This window comes from Vulpes vulpes, chromosome 1 (genome assembly GCF_048418805.1).
Source record: "Vulpes vulpes isolate BD-2025 chromosome 1, VulVul3, whole genome shotgun sequence".
NCBI classification, from domain to species: Eukaryota; Metazoa; Chordata; class Mammalia; order Carnivora; family Canidae; genus Vulpes; species Vulpes vulpes.
The window spans coordinates 17,364,509-17,381,830 of record NC_132780.1 but is presented as its reverse complement, the minus strand read 5'-3'; the positions used below and the strand labels follow the sequence as shown (position 1 = coordinate 17,381,830).

At 46.9% G+C, this 17,322-nt stretch overlaps 1 protein-coding gene and 2 pseudogenes across 5 annotated transcripts in view; 2 read left to right on the top strand and 1 right to left on the bottom strand.

Annotated features, from left to right (window-relative positions):
- The first annotated feature begins 2,113 nt into the window (after positions 1-2,113).
- LOC140597759 (sialic acid-binding Ig-like lectin 14) lies at positions 2,114-5,730 on the top strand (annotated as a pseudogene).
- A 127-nt stretch (positions 5,731-5,857) lies between these two features.
- LOC140597756 (syntaxin-12 pseudogene) lies at positions 5,858-16,330 on the bottom strand (annotated as a pseudogene).
- The window catches only part of SIGLEC5 (sialic acid binding Ig like lectin 5), a 20,354-nt gene continuing 19,050 nt past the window's right edge, over positions 16,019-17,322 (top strand). For 3 of the 5 annotated variants that reach the window (XM_072757962.1, XM_072757973.1, XM_072757947.1), the window contains exon 1: positions 16,667-17,183. In XM_072757962.1, the coding sequence (XP_072614063.1) occupies positions 16,688-17,183 (496 nt within the window). In that variant the 5' untranslated portion in view covers positions 16,667-16,687. Of the gene's footprint in view, positions 16,489-16,610; positions 17,184-17,322 lie in introns of those variants that run through there. The other 2 variants (XM_072757953.1, XM_026014212.2) reach the window with 2 other exon arrangements.

The window sequence follows — 17,322 nt, the reverse complement described above, 5'->3', positions numbered from 1 at the left end:
CTATCTCTCTGTGACTATCATAAATAAATAAAAAATTTAAAAAAAAATTAAAAAATAAAAAATAAAAAATAAAACCCCCTTGGAATTTACTAAGTGATGAAAGCAATAAAGGTGTGTTTTTTTATGTTAATAAAGCGACTTTGGGATAGCTTTTGGGGATGGGGGCTGGTTTTTAAGGAAATCAACCTTTGAGTGAAATGTTGGGACTTTCAGTCCTGCTCCTTTGACCTCCAGAGAGCCCAGAGGGGCTGGAAATTATTAAATCACCAATGGCCAATGATTTAAATCAGTAGATTGAGTAAAGCAGATTGTCCTTCCCAGTGTAGTCATCCTGATCCAATCAGTTGAAGGCCTGCATAGAAGAGAAGGGTTGACCCTTCCACCGGTAAGGGGAACTCTTCCTGCTTCACTGCCTTTGAGCTAGGAATCAGTTTTTCTGTGCCTTTGGACTTGAACTGAAATGTCAGCTCTTCCTGTGTCTCAAGCCAGCTGGTCTCCAGACTGAAACTCACCCTCAGATGTCTTGGGTCACCAGCTTGCCAACTGCATATCTTGGGACTTGTCAACCTCCGTAATCACAGGAGCCAATTCCTTACAATAGATTTCTGTGTCTATGCAGAGGATGTGATCCTCTGGGTTCTGGAGAACCTTGACTAATACACCTGGAGTAGAAGTCAAATTCTTACAGTAGCCTCCAGAGCTCTTCAGAAACTGACCTGAGGTACCTCCCAGACCTGGTCTCCTTCCCATATTCCCCATGGCTCACTCTGCTACGCTGTCATCCAGCTGTCTGTCAACACACCACATCTATTCCCACATAGGACTTCTGTGTGCACTCTTCCTTCATAACCGGTTCCTTTATTGTGGATGCCCACAGGCTCTTTCTCGCTTCTTCTGTGTCTTCACTCAGATGTCACCTTCTCTGTGAGAAGGTACAATTTTTTTTTTTTTTTTTTTTTTTAGTTTCAGCAGTCTTCAAAGATTCCTCTTCTGTTTTACTGTTTGGGTTTTTCCCCCCCCCTTAAAATATATCACTCTTTAAGAGATAGTGCATTTTAATTTTTTTATTAACTGTTTATATTCTAACTAGTTTCTGACTCCTATTTTCCATCCTCAGAACTGACCCTTTGCTGTATCTCTAGCCTTAAAATAGGGCCTGGCACATGCAAGGTGTCCAGGAAACATCATTTGGATGAATTAATGCTCAGTGCCAGACACTGTCCTAAGCCCGGTCACTACTACTTTCCAAGTGCCCCGCTCTCAGGTTAATCCTGCGTCAACACCAAGGCCAGAGTCTGAAGCTGCATGGCATGAGCACAGTGGTGGGAAGGGGGACCCAAACCCATGGGGTCAGGAGGCCCCAGGGTCACTGGTGGGAACCACATCTCTTGTAACTACTGTGGACCAAGTCACGTTTACCTGATGTAATTGTCCCTGAGAACTTACCTTCTGACAGAGGGGCAGACCCTGCCACCTGGCCCCTCAGCCTGGGAGCCTCTCCTTAGAGCTCCATCATGTGATAATGCATTTGCTTCTGATCTCTTCCAGCGCCCAGAGGCTCTGATGCCAGGGAGCTGGTCAGGTAGTGTTCTCTTCCCTGTGCAAACATGGTGCATGAGGAGGGGTGCCTGAGTGGCTCAGTCCATTAAGCATTTGTCTTCAGCTCAGGTCATGATCCCGGGTTCCTGGGATAGAACCCCACCTCCATCTCCCCACTCACTGGGGAGTCTGCTTCTCTCTCTCTCTCAGCCCCTCCGTCTGCTTGTGCCACCCCCCAAAATAAATAAGAAAACAAAAGAAAAGAAAAGAAAACCTAAGGTGTATGAGAAAGGACTGCAGTTCTGGGGCCTTATCCCCCTAGACAAGCCTCTCACCATCTCAGTAGATCACAGGCTCCACCTGCAAATGACAGAGAGGCGAGATGGGATGATTTAGCCCTCACCTCACCCCCCTACCATGGCTCCTGTTGCCCAAGTTCCCCATCCATGGTGACCACAGCTCTGTCACACACTGCTTCCTGTTGGGGCTTCCTCGGCCTCACCCCCTCCTTCAGGGCATTTCCTTCCCTGACAGAGGGATCTACACCCACGTTCCTGCCCTGGTGGCTGCAGACATGCTACCCCTGCTGCTGCTGCCCCTGCTGTGGGGGGTAAGTGGGCCAAGGGAGGGGGGTTGGGCAAAGGTGGGAGTGGGCTGGACCCACCGCCGAGCCTCTGTGTCCCCCCAAGATCCCTTCAGGAGGATGCAGAGTATGAGCTCCGAGTGCAGGAATCAGTAACAGTGCAGGAGGGTCTGTGTGCAGACGTGCCCTGCTCTTTCTCCTACCCCTGGAGCTGGTGGTATTCCCCTGGGATCCCATATATGTACTGGTTCCGGGATGGGGACAACATATACAATTCCCAGCCTGTGGCTACAAATAACTGAAGGATAAAGGTGAAGACAGAGACCCAGGACTGATTCTACCTCATCGGGAACCCCCCAGACAGCAACTGCTCCCTGAGAATCAGAGAGGCCAGGACAAGTGACCAAGTGACCAGGGAGTCTACCAATTCCGAGTGGAGAGAGAGAACGTGAGATATACTTACAGAGATAAGAAGCTGACGCTGAAGGTGGCAGGTATGGCAGTGGCCTTAGGAGAGGGCTCTGGGACCTGGAAACTCCCATCTTAGAACAGGAACAGGACACTGGACACTGCTCCAGGTCTGGGGGTTAGGATGGTGGGAAGAGACATGCGGGCCTGGGGTCAGCTGGTGCCCTGAGGCCCTGGTCCCTCTCAGGGTCACACTCTGAGGCTAGGGTCCCCACTAGCCCAGGGCCCAGGCCCCTCCTCTCTCCTCCTCATCCCTGACACAGAAACCGGACATCCACTTTCTGGAGCCCCTGAAGTCTGGCTTCCCCCAAAACCTGACCTGCAGTCTGCCGGGATTCTGCGAAGGGGGAAGACCTCTCACCTTCTCCTGGGTAGGGGGTGCTCTGGACCAGCGGCTGGACCCCCAGACCCTGTCCTCCTCAGTGCTGACCCTCACCCCGAGGCTGCAGGACCATGGCAGCAACCTCACCTGTCGGGTGTCCCTGCCAGGAGCTCAGAGCACCGTGGAGAGAACCATCAGGCTCAATGTGTCCTATGAGTGCTGGAGGGATGCCTGGATCCCTCAGGGCAGTGGGGGAAGGAGAGGTCAGTCCTGGAATCTTTTTTCTGAAGGAGATTGGGGGAAGCTGGAAAGCCCCATCCCTTCACTTAAGGAGCTCCTGTAAAGGGCAAAAGCCCACCCTGCCCCTCATCACATCTTTCGTTCTCAGACGCTCCACAATTGATGACCACCCACATTTTTTCAGGGAAACTACACAGGTAGGAAAGACACTCTTATTCCCTGGGACTGTGATGGGAGCAGGGTCTGCCAGCACAGGGCTCAGGGCTTGGGGATGAAACCCTCCCTCCCTCCTCAGCCCCCGGGGTCTGTACCTGCCGCTACCCACCTCACCGGTGTCTCCCAGGTGCACCCAGGATTGCTTCTGGCTGCTGCTGCTTCTTTGCTCTAGCCTGTGTGTGTTATGTATGTTTTATTTTAATTGAGTTCTAATCGACACATACCAGTGTATTGGTTTCAGGTGTACAACATGTTTTGGTATTTGTGTGTATTGCAAAACGGATCATCACAATAAGTCTACTTAACACCCCTCACCACAGTTACAAAGTTTTTTTTCTTGTGATGAGAACATCTAAGATCTACCCCCTTAGCAACTTTCAAATATACAACACAGCGCGATTAACTGTAGTCACTGCGCTGCCCGTTACATTCCGTGACTTACTGATTTTATAACTGGAAGTTGGTACCTTTTGACCTCCTTCCTTTTTTCATTAGCTTTAGAGTTTGTTTAATTGTAATAAGACAGATACAACATAACACTTACTGTCTTCACCATGTTTAAGGCTAGAGCTCAGCGGTGTGGAGGGCTTTCACAGTGTTGTGCAATGGGTCTGCAGAGCTCTCTCCATCTTGCAGAACCGAAACTCCGTGCCCATCACGCACTGACTCCCCAGCCCCTGGCAGCCACCCTTCCACCTTGTTCTGTCTCTGATTTTGACTGCTCCGGGTTCTGCTCCCTGCGCTTGAATTTCCATCTGCCCTCCTTCATCACTGATCTTTCCCATTCCCTGTAGCCCCACCCTGGACACCCACTTTGCTGGGCCTCCTCATCCTGTCCCAAGTCTTCACCTGTGGCCCCATCCCTCTCCTGTGTCTTCCACAACTTTCTATTCGGCCACAGATCTGCACAGGTAGCTGTCTCTTGCTCATGCCTCTCAACTGTCCCTGCTTCTGCTACTTATCTTTAGGGGATGGTCTGGACAGGAGGCTAGATAACTCCTCTTCTCACCAGCTGCACTCCATGAGTCAGTGAGTCTCTAGAACTTCGTTTCCCAAATCATTTCTTTTCTTGCCTTTGGCCCCAGACCCAGCTCCAATCTTATCCTGGACCCTGGACCATTGCCTCAGCCTCCTCCTCAGCCTCCTTACCTCCTGTTTACCCTCTCTGGCACAGGTCCCCACTTGGCCCAGCATGATCTTTCTAGACCCAGCATGATTCTGCATTTTCCCTATTCATATCCCCTGCTGCTTCCCAGTAACTTCAGGGCAAAGCCCAATGCCCTGAGCCTGGCACTCAAAGCTCCAAAATTTCTGATCCTGCCTTCTCTCCCACCCTGATCATGTCTTTTGTGCTCCCAGTCCTCCCTGCCAAATTATAGGTACAAGAGCACTTCTCCTCATCTGTCAGCCTGTCTCCATTCTGGATACATCTCTGCCAGAGCTGCCCACCCACCACTCACCCTCCCCACCTCAGTGCAGCCCTCTTCCTTCTTTTTTTTTTTTTTAAAGATTTTATTTATTTATTCATAAGAGACAGAGAGAGAGGCTGAGACATAGGCAGAGGGAGAAGGAGGCTCCCTGTGGGGAGCCTGATGTGGGACTCAATCCCAGGACCCAGTAATCAATATCTGAGTCACAAAGGCAGACACTCAACCACTGAGCCACCCAGGTGTCCCAGCCCCCTTCCTTCTGGTGGCCTGACTCAACCACCAGGGTCATTGCCCCTTCAGGCATGATTTGCCTACCCTTTTAGCTCTTGTCACATGACCTGTCTTTTCACTGCTGGCTCTGTGGGAAGATGAGAAAGAGACAGATCTCTCAGTTCCACCCTCAAAGTGGTAAATCTCTTACCCAGTCCTGAAGACCCTGACCAACCACTTGTCATTGCCTGTCTTGAAGGGCCAATACCTGCCTCTGGTCTGCAGTGCTGACAGCAGCCGCCCTGCCATGCTGAGTTGGTCCTGGGAAGGAAAAGCCCTGAGCCCCTCCCAATCCTCAGCACCAGGGGTCCTGGAGCTGCCCCATGTAGGGTTTGAAGATGAAGGGGAATTCACCTGCCAGGCTCAGCACCCACTGGGCTTCCAGCACATTTCCTTCAGCCTCTCTGTGCAAAGTTGTAATAAGGTTCAGGGGGTGGACAGCTTGGTCAGGTGTTTGGAGTGTGGAAGGGCCTGGGGCTTGGGGACAGAACTTCATCCTCTGTACCCCCTTCTTCAGGAAGCCCCTCTTCCTGCAACTGTGTGATTGAAGAACAGGAGAGCTCCTGGCCCTGGTCCTCACCCTGATCAGAGGGGCCCTCATGGGGGCTGGCTTCCTCCTCAGCAGGTGCTTGGGCCTGTCCCTCTCCAGGGAAGTCTGCTGATGGGTCCCTGCACTCCAGGCGGGGCTGAGCTGTCCCCCCCCCCCCCCCCCGCCCACCTGTTGGAGTTGGAATTAAAGTGGCGGCTGATTGGAGACCTATGTCAGTTGGAGTGGCTCTGATTGGAGACCTATGTCAGTTCTGCAGGTGTGGAGGCCCCAGAGAGTGAGGCGGAGGGACTGACAGAGGCTTCCTTCTTCTCAAGACGGGAGTGACCTGGAGCCCAGGGGGCAGATATGGGGATGTCATAGCCAGCTTCTCTTTGGAACCTCTCAACCAAAACCTTCTCAGTTGTACCCCTGGGGGTTTAATTTGGGGAAGTGAATGAGTGATGACATGCCCAGGCCAACACCATCAGAAGTTACTACTTATGTTTCCCAAGGAAATGTGGTGTGCCAGGCCGCGCAGGGCCACAGGGGATCTGTAAGCACCACGTTCTGGATGGGAGGCAGAAGCAGGTGCAGGGGAAGCCTTGCAGGAGCCTTTCCAGGGGTTTCTGTGGGAAAGGCAAGGCCTGGAGAGTTGTTCAGGATCAGCTAGTTTGAGTGATTCTGGGGGACTTTGGCCCATAGGGGTGGTTCTAGTTGTCTGGCCCCTGTCCTGGGTGATTTAGGGCAGGAGAGATGGTGGTCTAGTGTGTAAGTTAGAGACAGAGAGAAAAGGGGTATTTGTGGGACCCTGGCTGGGGATTGGTTGGTTTGATGTGAAAGATGTGCTCCTGGCAGAGCACTTTGCCATCTTGAAGAACTGGCTGATCCTGGGAGGGGTGGTCTCTCCCCGGACAGCAAGGTTTTTAAGATACAGGAAATAAAAAGCCGACTAATACACACCCCCACTGACGCCCCCTTGTTTCTGCCTATGCCAGACTCCATCTGTTTAACCTGCTTCCCCTTTCCAGTACTGCCCACCCCACCCCTCTCGCCCCTCCCCCTCTCCATACCCAGCCCTGCCCCTGCCAAGGGAGTTGGGGACTTACTTCCCACGACCCAGAAGTTATCTGCTTAACCCCTGTGTTTCTGGTCTCCCAAACCTCCCTCTCAGTGTAGACATCAGTACACGGTAAGTCAGGAGTACAGCTTTTCTTTCCCGGATGAAAGACGCCTACCTCCCAGTAATCGCTATAAACCCTCACATTTAATTACAAATGAAAGCTTTATTAAAAATGCAACATACAGTGATCCCTGGGTGGCGCAGCGGTTTAGCTCCTGCCTTTGGCCCAGGGCGCGATCCTGGAGACCCAGGATCGAATCCCACATCAGGCTCCCTGCATGGAGCCTGCTTCTCCCTCTGCCTATGTCTCTGCCTCTCTCTCTCTCTCTGTGATGACTATCATAAATAAAAAAAAAAAAAATCCAAAAATGCAACATACAGGGGATCTCTGGGTGGCTCGGTGGTCAGGACCTACCATTGAGACAGGAGAGATGGGCAGTGGCAGGCAGCTCCAGTAGAGATGTGCCAAGGATGGAGACAGGCTGGCAGATGAGAGGAAGCGCTCTTATACCTATAACTTGGCAGGAAGAACCAGCAGCACGATGGACATGATCATGGCGGGAGAGAAGGCAAGGTCAGAAATTTTGGAGACTCGAAGGACCTGGGAGGCTCAGTCGGTTAAGTGTCTGCCTTTGGTTCAGATCATGATCTCAGGGTCCTGGGATCAATCCCCTTGTCAGGCTCCCTTCTCCCACTCCTTCTGCCTGCCTCTCCCCCTACTTGTGCTCTTTTTCTGTTAAATAAATAAGTAAAATATGAAAGAAAGAAAGAAAGAAAGAAAGAAAGAAAGAAAGAAAGAAAGAAAGAAAGAAAGAAAGAAAGAAACTTGGAACCTTGAATGCCATGCTGAAAGTATTGGGCTTTCTTTTGGGCTCCTTCAAATCAACATGGTCACAGAAGTACCGACTCCCTCTTTCTTTTTAATACAGATCTGTACTGTCAGGTTTGTGCACTGTGTAAGTGGCCTCAAATGTTATATGTTCTTTAGGGTCTGACTTCTTTCTTCCAGTTTTACATTTTTCAGATTTATCCATGTTGTTACATGTATCAAAAATTCATTTTTGGTTTCAGTATGTTTTTGCTTTTACTTTTTTAAATCCAATGAATTAACATATAGTGTACTATTCAGAGGTAGAGGTCAATGATTCATCAGTCTTATATAACACCCAGTGCTCATTACACTACCCAGTTACTCCATCCCCCCACTCCCTTCCACTCCAGCAACCCTGTTTTTTCCTATGATTTAAAAGTCTTTTACGGTTTGTCTCCCTCTCTGATTTTGTCTTATTTATTTTTCCCTTCCTTCCTCTATGATCCTCTGTTTTGTTTCTTAAAACCCACATGTGAGTGAGATCATATGATAATTGTCTTTCTCTAATTGACTTATTTCCCTAAGCATAAGATCCCCTAGTTCCATCTATGTCATTGCAAATGGCAAGATTTTACTTTTTGGTGGCTGAGTAGTATTCCATTGTATAGATATACCACTTCTTTTTTATCCATTCATCCGTTGATGGATATCTGGGATCTTTCCCTAGTTTGACTATTGTGGACATTGCTGCTATAAACATTGGGGTGCAAGTGCCCCTTCAAATCACTACATTTGTATCTTTGGCTTAAGTAGTACCCAGTAGTGCAATTGTTGGGCTGTAGGGTAGCTCTATTTTCAACTTTTTGAGGAGCCTCCATACTGTTCTCCAGAGTGGCTGCACCAGCTTGCTTTCCCACCAGCAGTGTGAGAGTGTGAGGTGGTATCTCACTGTGGTTCTGATTTGTATTTCCTTGATGCTGAGCAATGTTGAGCACTTTTCCATGTGTCTGTCACCCATTTGTAAGTCTTGTTTTTGCTTTTAATTAGTATTCCATGTGTGAACATTGTGAACATCCTTCCAGTTGTTTATTCTAAAATACAATGACTGTATTTGTTTCCAGTTTGGGGCTTTTACTTACGATTTTGATATGAATTTTCTTTTCTTTTTTTAAAAGATTTTATATATTTATTTGTGAGATAGAGAGTGAGAGAGAGAGCACAAGCAGGGGGAGTAGCAGAGGCAGAAGGAGAAGCAGACTCCCCACTGAGCAGAGAGCCAGATGTGGGCCTCGATCCCAGGACCTCGGGATCATGACCTGAGCCAAAGACAGATGCTTAACTGACTGAGCCACCCAGGTGCCCCAATATGATTTTTCAATGAAAATAAGAAGGACCAGCACTTTTCTTCATGGTAGATATGGAATGGCTTCGTCATGATTTGGCATATAGTCAGCTACAGAGGATAGTATTCAAGAGTTCTCCAGAATACCCAAACGAGGGATCCCTGGGTGGCGCAGCGGTTTGGCGCCTGCCTTTGGCCCAGGGCGCGATCCTGGAGACCCGGGATCGAATCCCACATCGGGCTCCCGATGCATGGAGCCTGCTTCTCCCTCTGCCTGTGTCTCTGCCTCTCTCTCTCTCTCTCTGTGACTGTCATAAATTTAAAAAAAAAAAATTAAAAAAAAAAGATTAAAAAAAAAAAAAGAATACCCAAACGAATTCACTTTCCCACCCTCATGTTCATGTTTGAAACTCCTAATTTCACCACATCCAGTGGTTCCTCTTTTAGGTAGACCTCCAAATGAACAGAAAGCAGGGACTCCAACAGATCTTTGTGCACCCATGTTCATAGCAACTTCATTCTCAACAACAAAAGCTGGAAGCAACCCAAGTATCCATCAGTGGATAAATGGATAAACAAAATGTGGTGTATACACACAATGGAATATTATTCAATTGTGAAAAGGAAGGAAATTCTAATACAGGCTATAGCATGGGTGAACCTTGAGGATACTATGATAAGGGAAATAAGCCAGACACACAATAATAAATGCTGTATGATTCTACTTAGATGAGGTACATGGAGCAAAGTCATAGAAAAAGAAAGTAGAATAATGGTTGTCAGGGGCTAGGAGGAAAGGAAATACAGAGTTATGTTCATTGTTTACAGAGTTTCGATTTGGAAAGATGAAAAGTTCTGGAAATGGATGATGGTGATGGTTGCACAACAGGGTGAATGTACTTAATACCATTGAAATGTATACTTTAAAATGATCAAAATAGCTAAAATGGTGATTTTTGTGTTATGTTTACTTTACCAAAATAGAACATTTATTTTTTAAAAGACTTTATTTTATTTCTTTGTGTGAGAGAGACAGAGAATGAGCAGGGGGAGGGGTAGAGGGAGAGGGACAAGCAGACTCCCCACTCAGTGTGGAGCCTGATGTGGGGTTCAATGACAGCTGGACACAGAGCTCCAAGTGAGACTGCATCCCAGGATACTGGGATCATGACCTGAGCCGAAGCAGATGCTTAACCAGCTGAGCCACCCAGGGACTCTTTTAATGGGTCTTAATGAGAAATGTGACATATATTTCAGGATTTTATTTTCTATCTTCTCTCTTTGGGGAAGCCATGTCTTAAGTGCTTTCAGCTTATTTTTAAGTTTATTCATTGCATCTTGTAGCTTGTTTCTGACTTGGTTTTGAGTTGATCTTCCTATTCTATTTATTAAGAAACAAATTTTAGGGATGCCGGTGGCTGAGCGGTTGAGTGTCTGCCTTTGGCTCAGGACATAATCCCAGGGTCCTGGGATCTGTCCTGCATTGGGCTCCCTGCAGGAAACCTGCTTCTCCCTCTGCCTATGTCTCTGCCTCTCTCTCTGTGTCTCTCATGAATAAATAAATAAAATCTTAAAAAACAAAAAGAAAGGAAACAAAATTTAGAAGACTTTGTTTCCAGCATAGTTAATCCTCAGAAAGCAGATGGTAAAATAGAAGTGGTCTCAGTACTGTTTTATATAACTGATACATTTGGATACACTTAGTTACTTTTTTTTTACACTTAGATAATTTCACAATTATTTTAAACATCTGTAAGCAGGGAGTGCCTGGATGGCTCAGCCAGTTGAGCCTCTGGCTCTTGGTTTCTGCTCAGGTCATGATCTCATGGCCCTGGGATCAAGCAGATTCTGCTTCAGAGTCTCATTCCCCCTCCCGCCCCCCCCCCCCCGCTCCTCCCTCCACTCAAATAAGAAATAAAATCTTTTTTAAAAACCTATGGGGGAAAAAAAATAAAAAAAAAACCTATGGGGCACTTGGGTGGCTCAATCGGTTAAGTGCCTGCCTTCAGCTCAGGTTATGATCCTGGGATGCTGGGATGGAGCCCCACATTGGGCTCTCTGCTCAGCTGGGAGTCGGCTTGTCCCTCTCCCTCTATGCTCTCTCTTTGTTACTTAAAAGATAAATAAATGAAGTCTTTTTTAAAAAACCCCAAAACCTGGGATCCCTGGGTGGTGCAGCGGTTTGGCGCCTGCCTTTGGCCCAGGGCACCATCCTGGAGACCCGGGATCGAATCCCACGTCGGGCTCCCGGTGCATGGAGCCTGCTTCTTTCTCTGCCTGTGTCTCTGCCTCTCTCTCTCTCTCTGTGACTATCATAAATAAATAAAAAAAATTTAAAAAAATATTAAAAAAAACCCCAAAACCCAAGAGGACTGAGTTCAGAGAACTGCCATGTTGGTGAATCCATGCAGGTGCAGGAGAGTGCCATGCCTGGAGAGAACATGGAAGCTGCGCGTCTTCTCTCCATACCTTGCCTTGTGCATTTCTTCTGTCTGGCTGTACCTGAGGTATATCTTCTTATAATAAGGGAGTAATCCAGCAAGTTAAATGTTTCTCTGGGTTCTGTGAGCCACTCTAGCAAATTAATCAAATCTGAGGATGAGTTCCTGGGAACTTCTGATCTGTAGCCAGTTGGTGAGAAGTACAGGTAACAACCTGGATTTGCAACTGACATATGAAGGGGACTGTGGGGATAGGAAGGAGGCTTGTAGGACCGAACCCTTAACCTATGGGATCTGATGCTATCTCCAGGGAGAAAGTCAGAATTGAGCAGAAGTGAATTCTCGGACACTGTGCTGGTGTCTGAGAACTGCTTGTTAGTCGTGGTGGGGGGAAACTCTTCCCCACCTCTACATTGGATTTGGTCTCAGAATACCAGAATAGATTGTTTACATTCATTTTTCTTGTACTAAGCCTTCAGAAGTGGTGTGCCTCACCCTTATGGCACATTGTAGAGCCATTTACAGCACACATCCTTATAGCTACCTTTCAAGTGGTCAATCCACATATGGTGACAGGCTGCCGTATTGGACAGCATGGCTCTAGAACATAACTCTACAGGTGGAATGCCGGGTCATGGTTCAGCACTTCCTCAGTTTATTAGCAGATGCTATTTTCCCGTAAAGGATTTATATCAACTTATATTGCCAACAACCGTTACTCCACACTTTCACTAACACTTGGTATTTTCATTTTTTAAAAAAGATTCTTATTTATTTATTTATTTACTTATTTATTTATTTATTTGAGAGAGAACGAGTGGGGAGAGAGGCAGAGGGAGAGGGAGAAGGAGACTTTCTACTGAGCTCAGATCCTGATGTGGGGCTCAATCCCAGGACCCTGAGATCACGACCTGAGCCAAAGTCAGATGCTTAACCAACTGAGCCACCCAGATGCCCCAACATTTGGTGTTTTCAGATACTTTAATATTTACCAGTGAGGAGCATGTATGAGTACAATGAGTGTCCTCTTGTGGTAGTATCTTAATTCCGGTTGCTAATGAGGTAGAGTAGCTTTTCATTCATTTATTGGCTAATTGTATGCTAACTTTTATGAGGCACCTGCTCATGGGAGCCCATTTCTGTCTGTATTTTCTTATTCTTATGAATTTGTAGAAATTCTTATATTACAGACAGTGATGGTTATATGCATTGTAAATTTCTTCTCTCACTTAGTGGCTGGTGATTTATTACTGCTGTTGTTCCATCTCTCATAAAACAATTAAGTCTTCCATCCATCAGCACTTGGTTTGGGGCATGATATGAGCTAGGGATCCAATTTCATTTGACTGCATTTAGATCCCCAGTTACCCACATACAGTATTGAAAAGTCTATCTTTTTGTCACTTCTTTGTATCTCCTCCTCTGTTATACAGGAGTTTCCTGTGGTTAGGGACTACTTCTAGCTTCCCTATTTTGCTCTATGGGTCTATTGGTCTATCCCTGTGTCAGTACAACACCATCTTATTTTCTATAACATTGTAACATATCCTGATATCTTCCAGATTCCCTCCTTGCAGGTTGTTCTTCATAAGTGCCCTGGGTACACTTGGAAATTTCTACCTCAATATAAATTTTTAAAAGATTTTTAAAAGTTTTTGGGACACCTGGGTGGTTCAGAGGTTGAGCATCTGCCTTTGGCTCAGGGCGTGATCCCAGGGTCATGGGATCAAGTCCTGCATCGGGCTCCCCTTGGGGAGCCAGATTCTCCCTCTGCCTTTGTCTCTGCCTCTCTCTCTGTGTGTCTCTCATGAATAAATAAATTCGGGATCATGCCCTGAGCCAAAGGCAGATGCTCAACCTCTGAGCCACCCAGGCATCCCTGATTTTAAAAATTTTTAAGTAATCTCTGCACCTAATGTGGGGCTTAACCTCACAACCCTGAGATCAAGAGTCTCATGCTCTACCCTGAGCCAGCTAGGCACCCCTTCAATATAAATTTTATAATGAGGTTATCAAGTTCCACAAAAAATCACCCGGGGGATTGGGTAATTATATTGCTCTGATTCTGCATATTAATTTAGATTCACTTGACATTAATACAATATTGGGTTTTTTAAATGATTTTATTTTATTTTTTTAATTTATTCATGAGATCATGACCTGAGCCAGAATCAAAAGCCAGCTGCCCAACGGTCTGAGGCATCCAGGCCACCGTATGGCATCTTTTATTTTTAATTAAAAAAAAAGATTTTATTCACCTACTTGAGAGAGAGAGTGAGATAGTGAGAGCACAAGCCAGAGGAGAGGCAGAGGGAGAGGGAGAAGCAGACTCCCTGCTGAGCAAGGAGCTCAATGCAGGGCTGGATCCCAGGGGTGTAAATTAGTGCAGTATGGAAGTTCCTCAAGAAATTAAAAATAGAACTACCATATGATCTAGTAATACCACTTCTGGTATATATCTGAAGGAAATGAAAGAACTAAGTCAAAAAGATATATGAACCCTTGTGTTCACTGCAGCATTATTTAAAGTAGCCAAGACTGGAAACAACTTAAGTGTCTATCCGTAGATGAATGGATAAAGAAGATGCAGTTTATACGTACACGATGGAATATCCTTCAGCCATAAAAATAAGGAAATCCTGCCATTTGTGACAACACAGATGGACCTCCTGGGGAGTATGCTAAGTGAAATAAGTCAGACAGAGAAAGACAAATACTATGTGATCTCATTTATAAGTGAAATCTAAAAAACAAAAAACAAAAAACAAAACAAAACTTATAGATACAAAGAACACATTGTTGGCTGCAGGCCAGGGGTGGGCAGAATGGATAAAGGAGGTCATAAAGTAGAAACTTGCAGGGCACCTGGCTGGCTCAGTCGGAAGAACAGGTAACTCTTCTTGATCTTGGGGTCATGAGTTCAAGCCCCATGTTGGGTGTAGAAATTACTAAAAATACAAATAAATAAAACTTGGGGGAGGAGTACAAATTCCCAGCTGTAAAATAAGTCCTGGGGATATAATGCACAGCATAGTGACCATAATTAATAATGCTGTATTGTATATTTGAAAGTTGCTAAAGGAGTAGATCTTAAAAGTTCTCATCACAAGAAAAAATGTTTAACTATGTATGGTGATGGATGTTGACTAGACTTAGTGTGGTGATCATTTTCCAATATATACAAATATTGAATCACTGTGTTGTACACTCAAAACTAATGTTTTTTAATATTTTAATGTTTTTAATATTTTATTTATTCATTCATGAGAGACACAGAAAGAGGGAGGCAGAGACATAGGCAGAGGGAGAAGCAGGCTCCTCACAGGGAACCCGATGCAGGACTTGATTCCCAGACCCTGGGATCATGTTCTGAGCCAAAGGCAGACACTCAAACTCTGAGCCACCCAGGTGTCCCAAAAACTAATGTTATATATCAAAAGTATTTCAATTTAAAAAATCTTTAAAAAGACTAAAAACAAACAAACAAACAAACAAACAAACAAACAAAACCCTCAAGCTGGGTACTTAAAGTGGTCCAAGATTTCTAGGCAGGGCTCCATTCACCTCCCAACATCTGGATAACAAATCCTTCATGATGAATTCCCTCTGCTGAAACACATAGTATGGCTTCATTTTTCATGATTGGTCCTTGGCCGATTAAATCTCAAGAGATAAAAATTATTAAGCATTGATTTCAAGCACTTTCATCATAAAACTCACAGCTAAATGGAAATAAAAAGCTTCCTGGGCAGCCTGGGTGACTCAGCGGTTTAGCACTGCCTTTGGCCCAGGGTGTGATCCTGGAGTCCAGGGATGAGTCCCGAGTCCCGAGTCTGAACGTGGGCTCTCTTCCTGTGCTCTCTTCCTGTGATGTTTGTTCTGGCAAGACTCCAATTAGCACTGGCCTCTGAAAACAGCTCTGCAAAAGCTAGCTCTGAGGCAATTGCCTCAAATTTGCCAGATAAGTACCAAGATTACGGTAATCACAAACAGGAGAAGCACCAGAATACAGATGTTCTTGTGAGATTTTTTTTTTTTTTCTGATAGTAAAGCAGCTTGCTGTAACTGACCAGTGGCTCTGTCTGCAAGCACCTTGAGCTTTCCACATTGGCTTTTCTATGCATGCTGCCAATTGGGTCATCTTGGTCATGGATCATCATGGCCAGATCTTTAAACATCTGATGGGCATCCAGAATGTCAGTATGCAGCTGCCAAATTGCCTTTTCTCACTCTTTAATAAATTCCAGATCCTGCTCCCTGATGACCCACCTCATTCTCCTGGCTCTCTGTGTCTGGTCCCACTCCTGTGGCCATCAAACAAGGGGAGCTGCTCTCTCTTTGCCTCTCCTCTGCAGAGAGAGGACATTCACCTCTCACTCTGGCTATACTCTTCTTTTCTTTTCCAGATCCGTTCCCTGCACAGCCTAGAAATCCTTCACAGCCTCAGATAAGTCATTCCAGAGGCCATGTTTCTCAGGTTCTGGGTTATTCATTTGTTTCCCCAGCCAGCTGATTTGTGGAATATTGCAACTGTTGCAGATTTTCCTCTGGTTGCTTGAGTCCTGCTTACTTCCTAGTTGGCTCATCAAATTCTTTATCAGGGACGCCTGGGTGGCTCAGTGGTTGAGCGTCTGCCTTTGGCTCAGGGCATGATCCTGGAGTCCTGGGATTGAGTCCTGCATCAGGCTCCTCCGCAGGGAGCCTGCTTCTCCCTCTGGCTGTGTCTCTCTTTGTGTCTCTCATGAATAAATAAATAAAATCTTTAAAAAAATTCTTTATAGAGCCGTGGCTCAGCAGATCTGCTGCATGTGGTTGCAGTGGGTCTAGATGAAATCCTGGAGCTGAGGCTCAGAGGGCTACAGGTTTGGTACATGTCTAAGGGACTATAGGACATGATGAAGAGCCAAGACCTACTGCCCTTGCCTGGCATTCCCCGAAGCAGCCCCTGGACTGGACACAGAGACTGATGGGGAACTGGGAAGAGAAAGAGCTGGGGGAAGGAGTTGAGGCTGCCTGCATACTCCCTGTTTCTCTTTTCTAGCGTCTCTGGCCCTTTGCTGAACTTACTCTTGATTTAAACATCATTTGGAAGGCAATCACTGTCCAGACTTACATCTGGACAAGCATGCCAGCCTCCAGGGGCCTCGGTATTTTAACCTGCTGTGTCAGATGCAGAGGTGAGACATAATAATTTCTCAGCCCCCACCTCACCACCCACCATGGCTCCTGTTGCCCAAGTTCCCCATCCATGGTGACCACAGCTCTGTCACACACTGCTTCCTGTTGGGGCTTCCTCGGCCTCACCCCCTCCTTCAGGGCATTTCCTTCCCTGACAGAGGGATCTACACCCACGTTCCTGCCCTGGTGGCTGCAGACATGCTACCCCTGCTGCTGCTGCCCCTGCTGTGGGGGGGTAAGTGGGCCAAGGGAGGGGAGTTGGGCACAGGTGGGAGTGGGCTGGACCCACCGCCAAGCCTCTGTGTCCCCCCAGGGTCCCTGCAGGAGGATGCAGAGTATGAGCTCCGAGTGCAGGAATCAGTAACAGTGCAGGAGGGTCTGTGTGCAGACGTGCCCTGCTCTTTCTCCTACCGCTGGAGCTGGTGGTATTCCTCTGCGATCCTATATATGTACTGGTTCCGGGATGGGGACAACATATACAATTCCCTGCCTGTGGCTACAAATAACCGAAGGATAAAGGTGAAGACAGAGACCCAGGACCGATTCCACCTCATCGGGAACCCCCCAGACAACAACTGCTCCCTGAGAATCAGAGAGGCCAGGACAAGCGACCAGGGAGTCTACCAATTCCGAATGGAGAGAGAGAACGAGGGATATACTTACAGAGATAAGAAGCTGACCCTGAAGGTGGCAGGTATGGCAGTGGCCTTAGGAGAGGGCTCTGGGACCTGGAAACTCCCATCTTAGAACAGGAACAGGACACTGGAACATTCCCTGCTCCAGGTCTGGGGGTTAGGATGGTGGGAAGAGACATGCAGGCCTGGGGTCAGCTT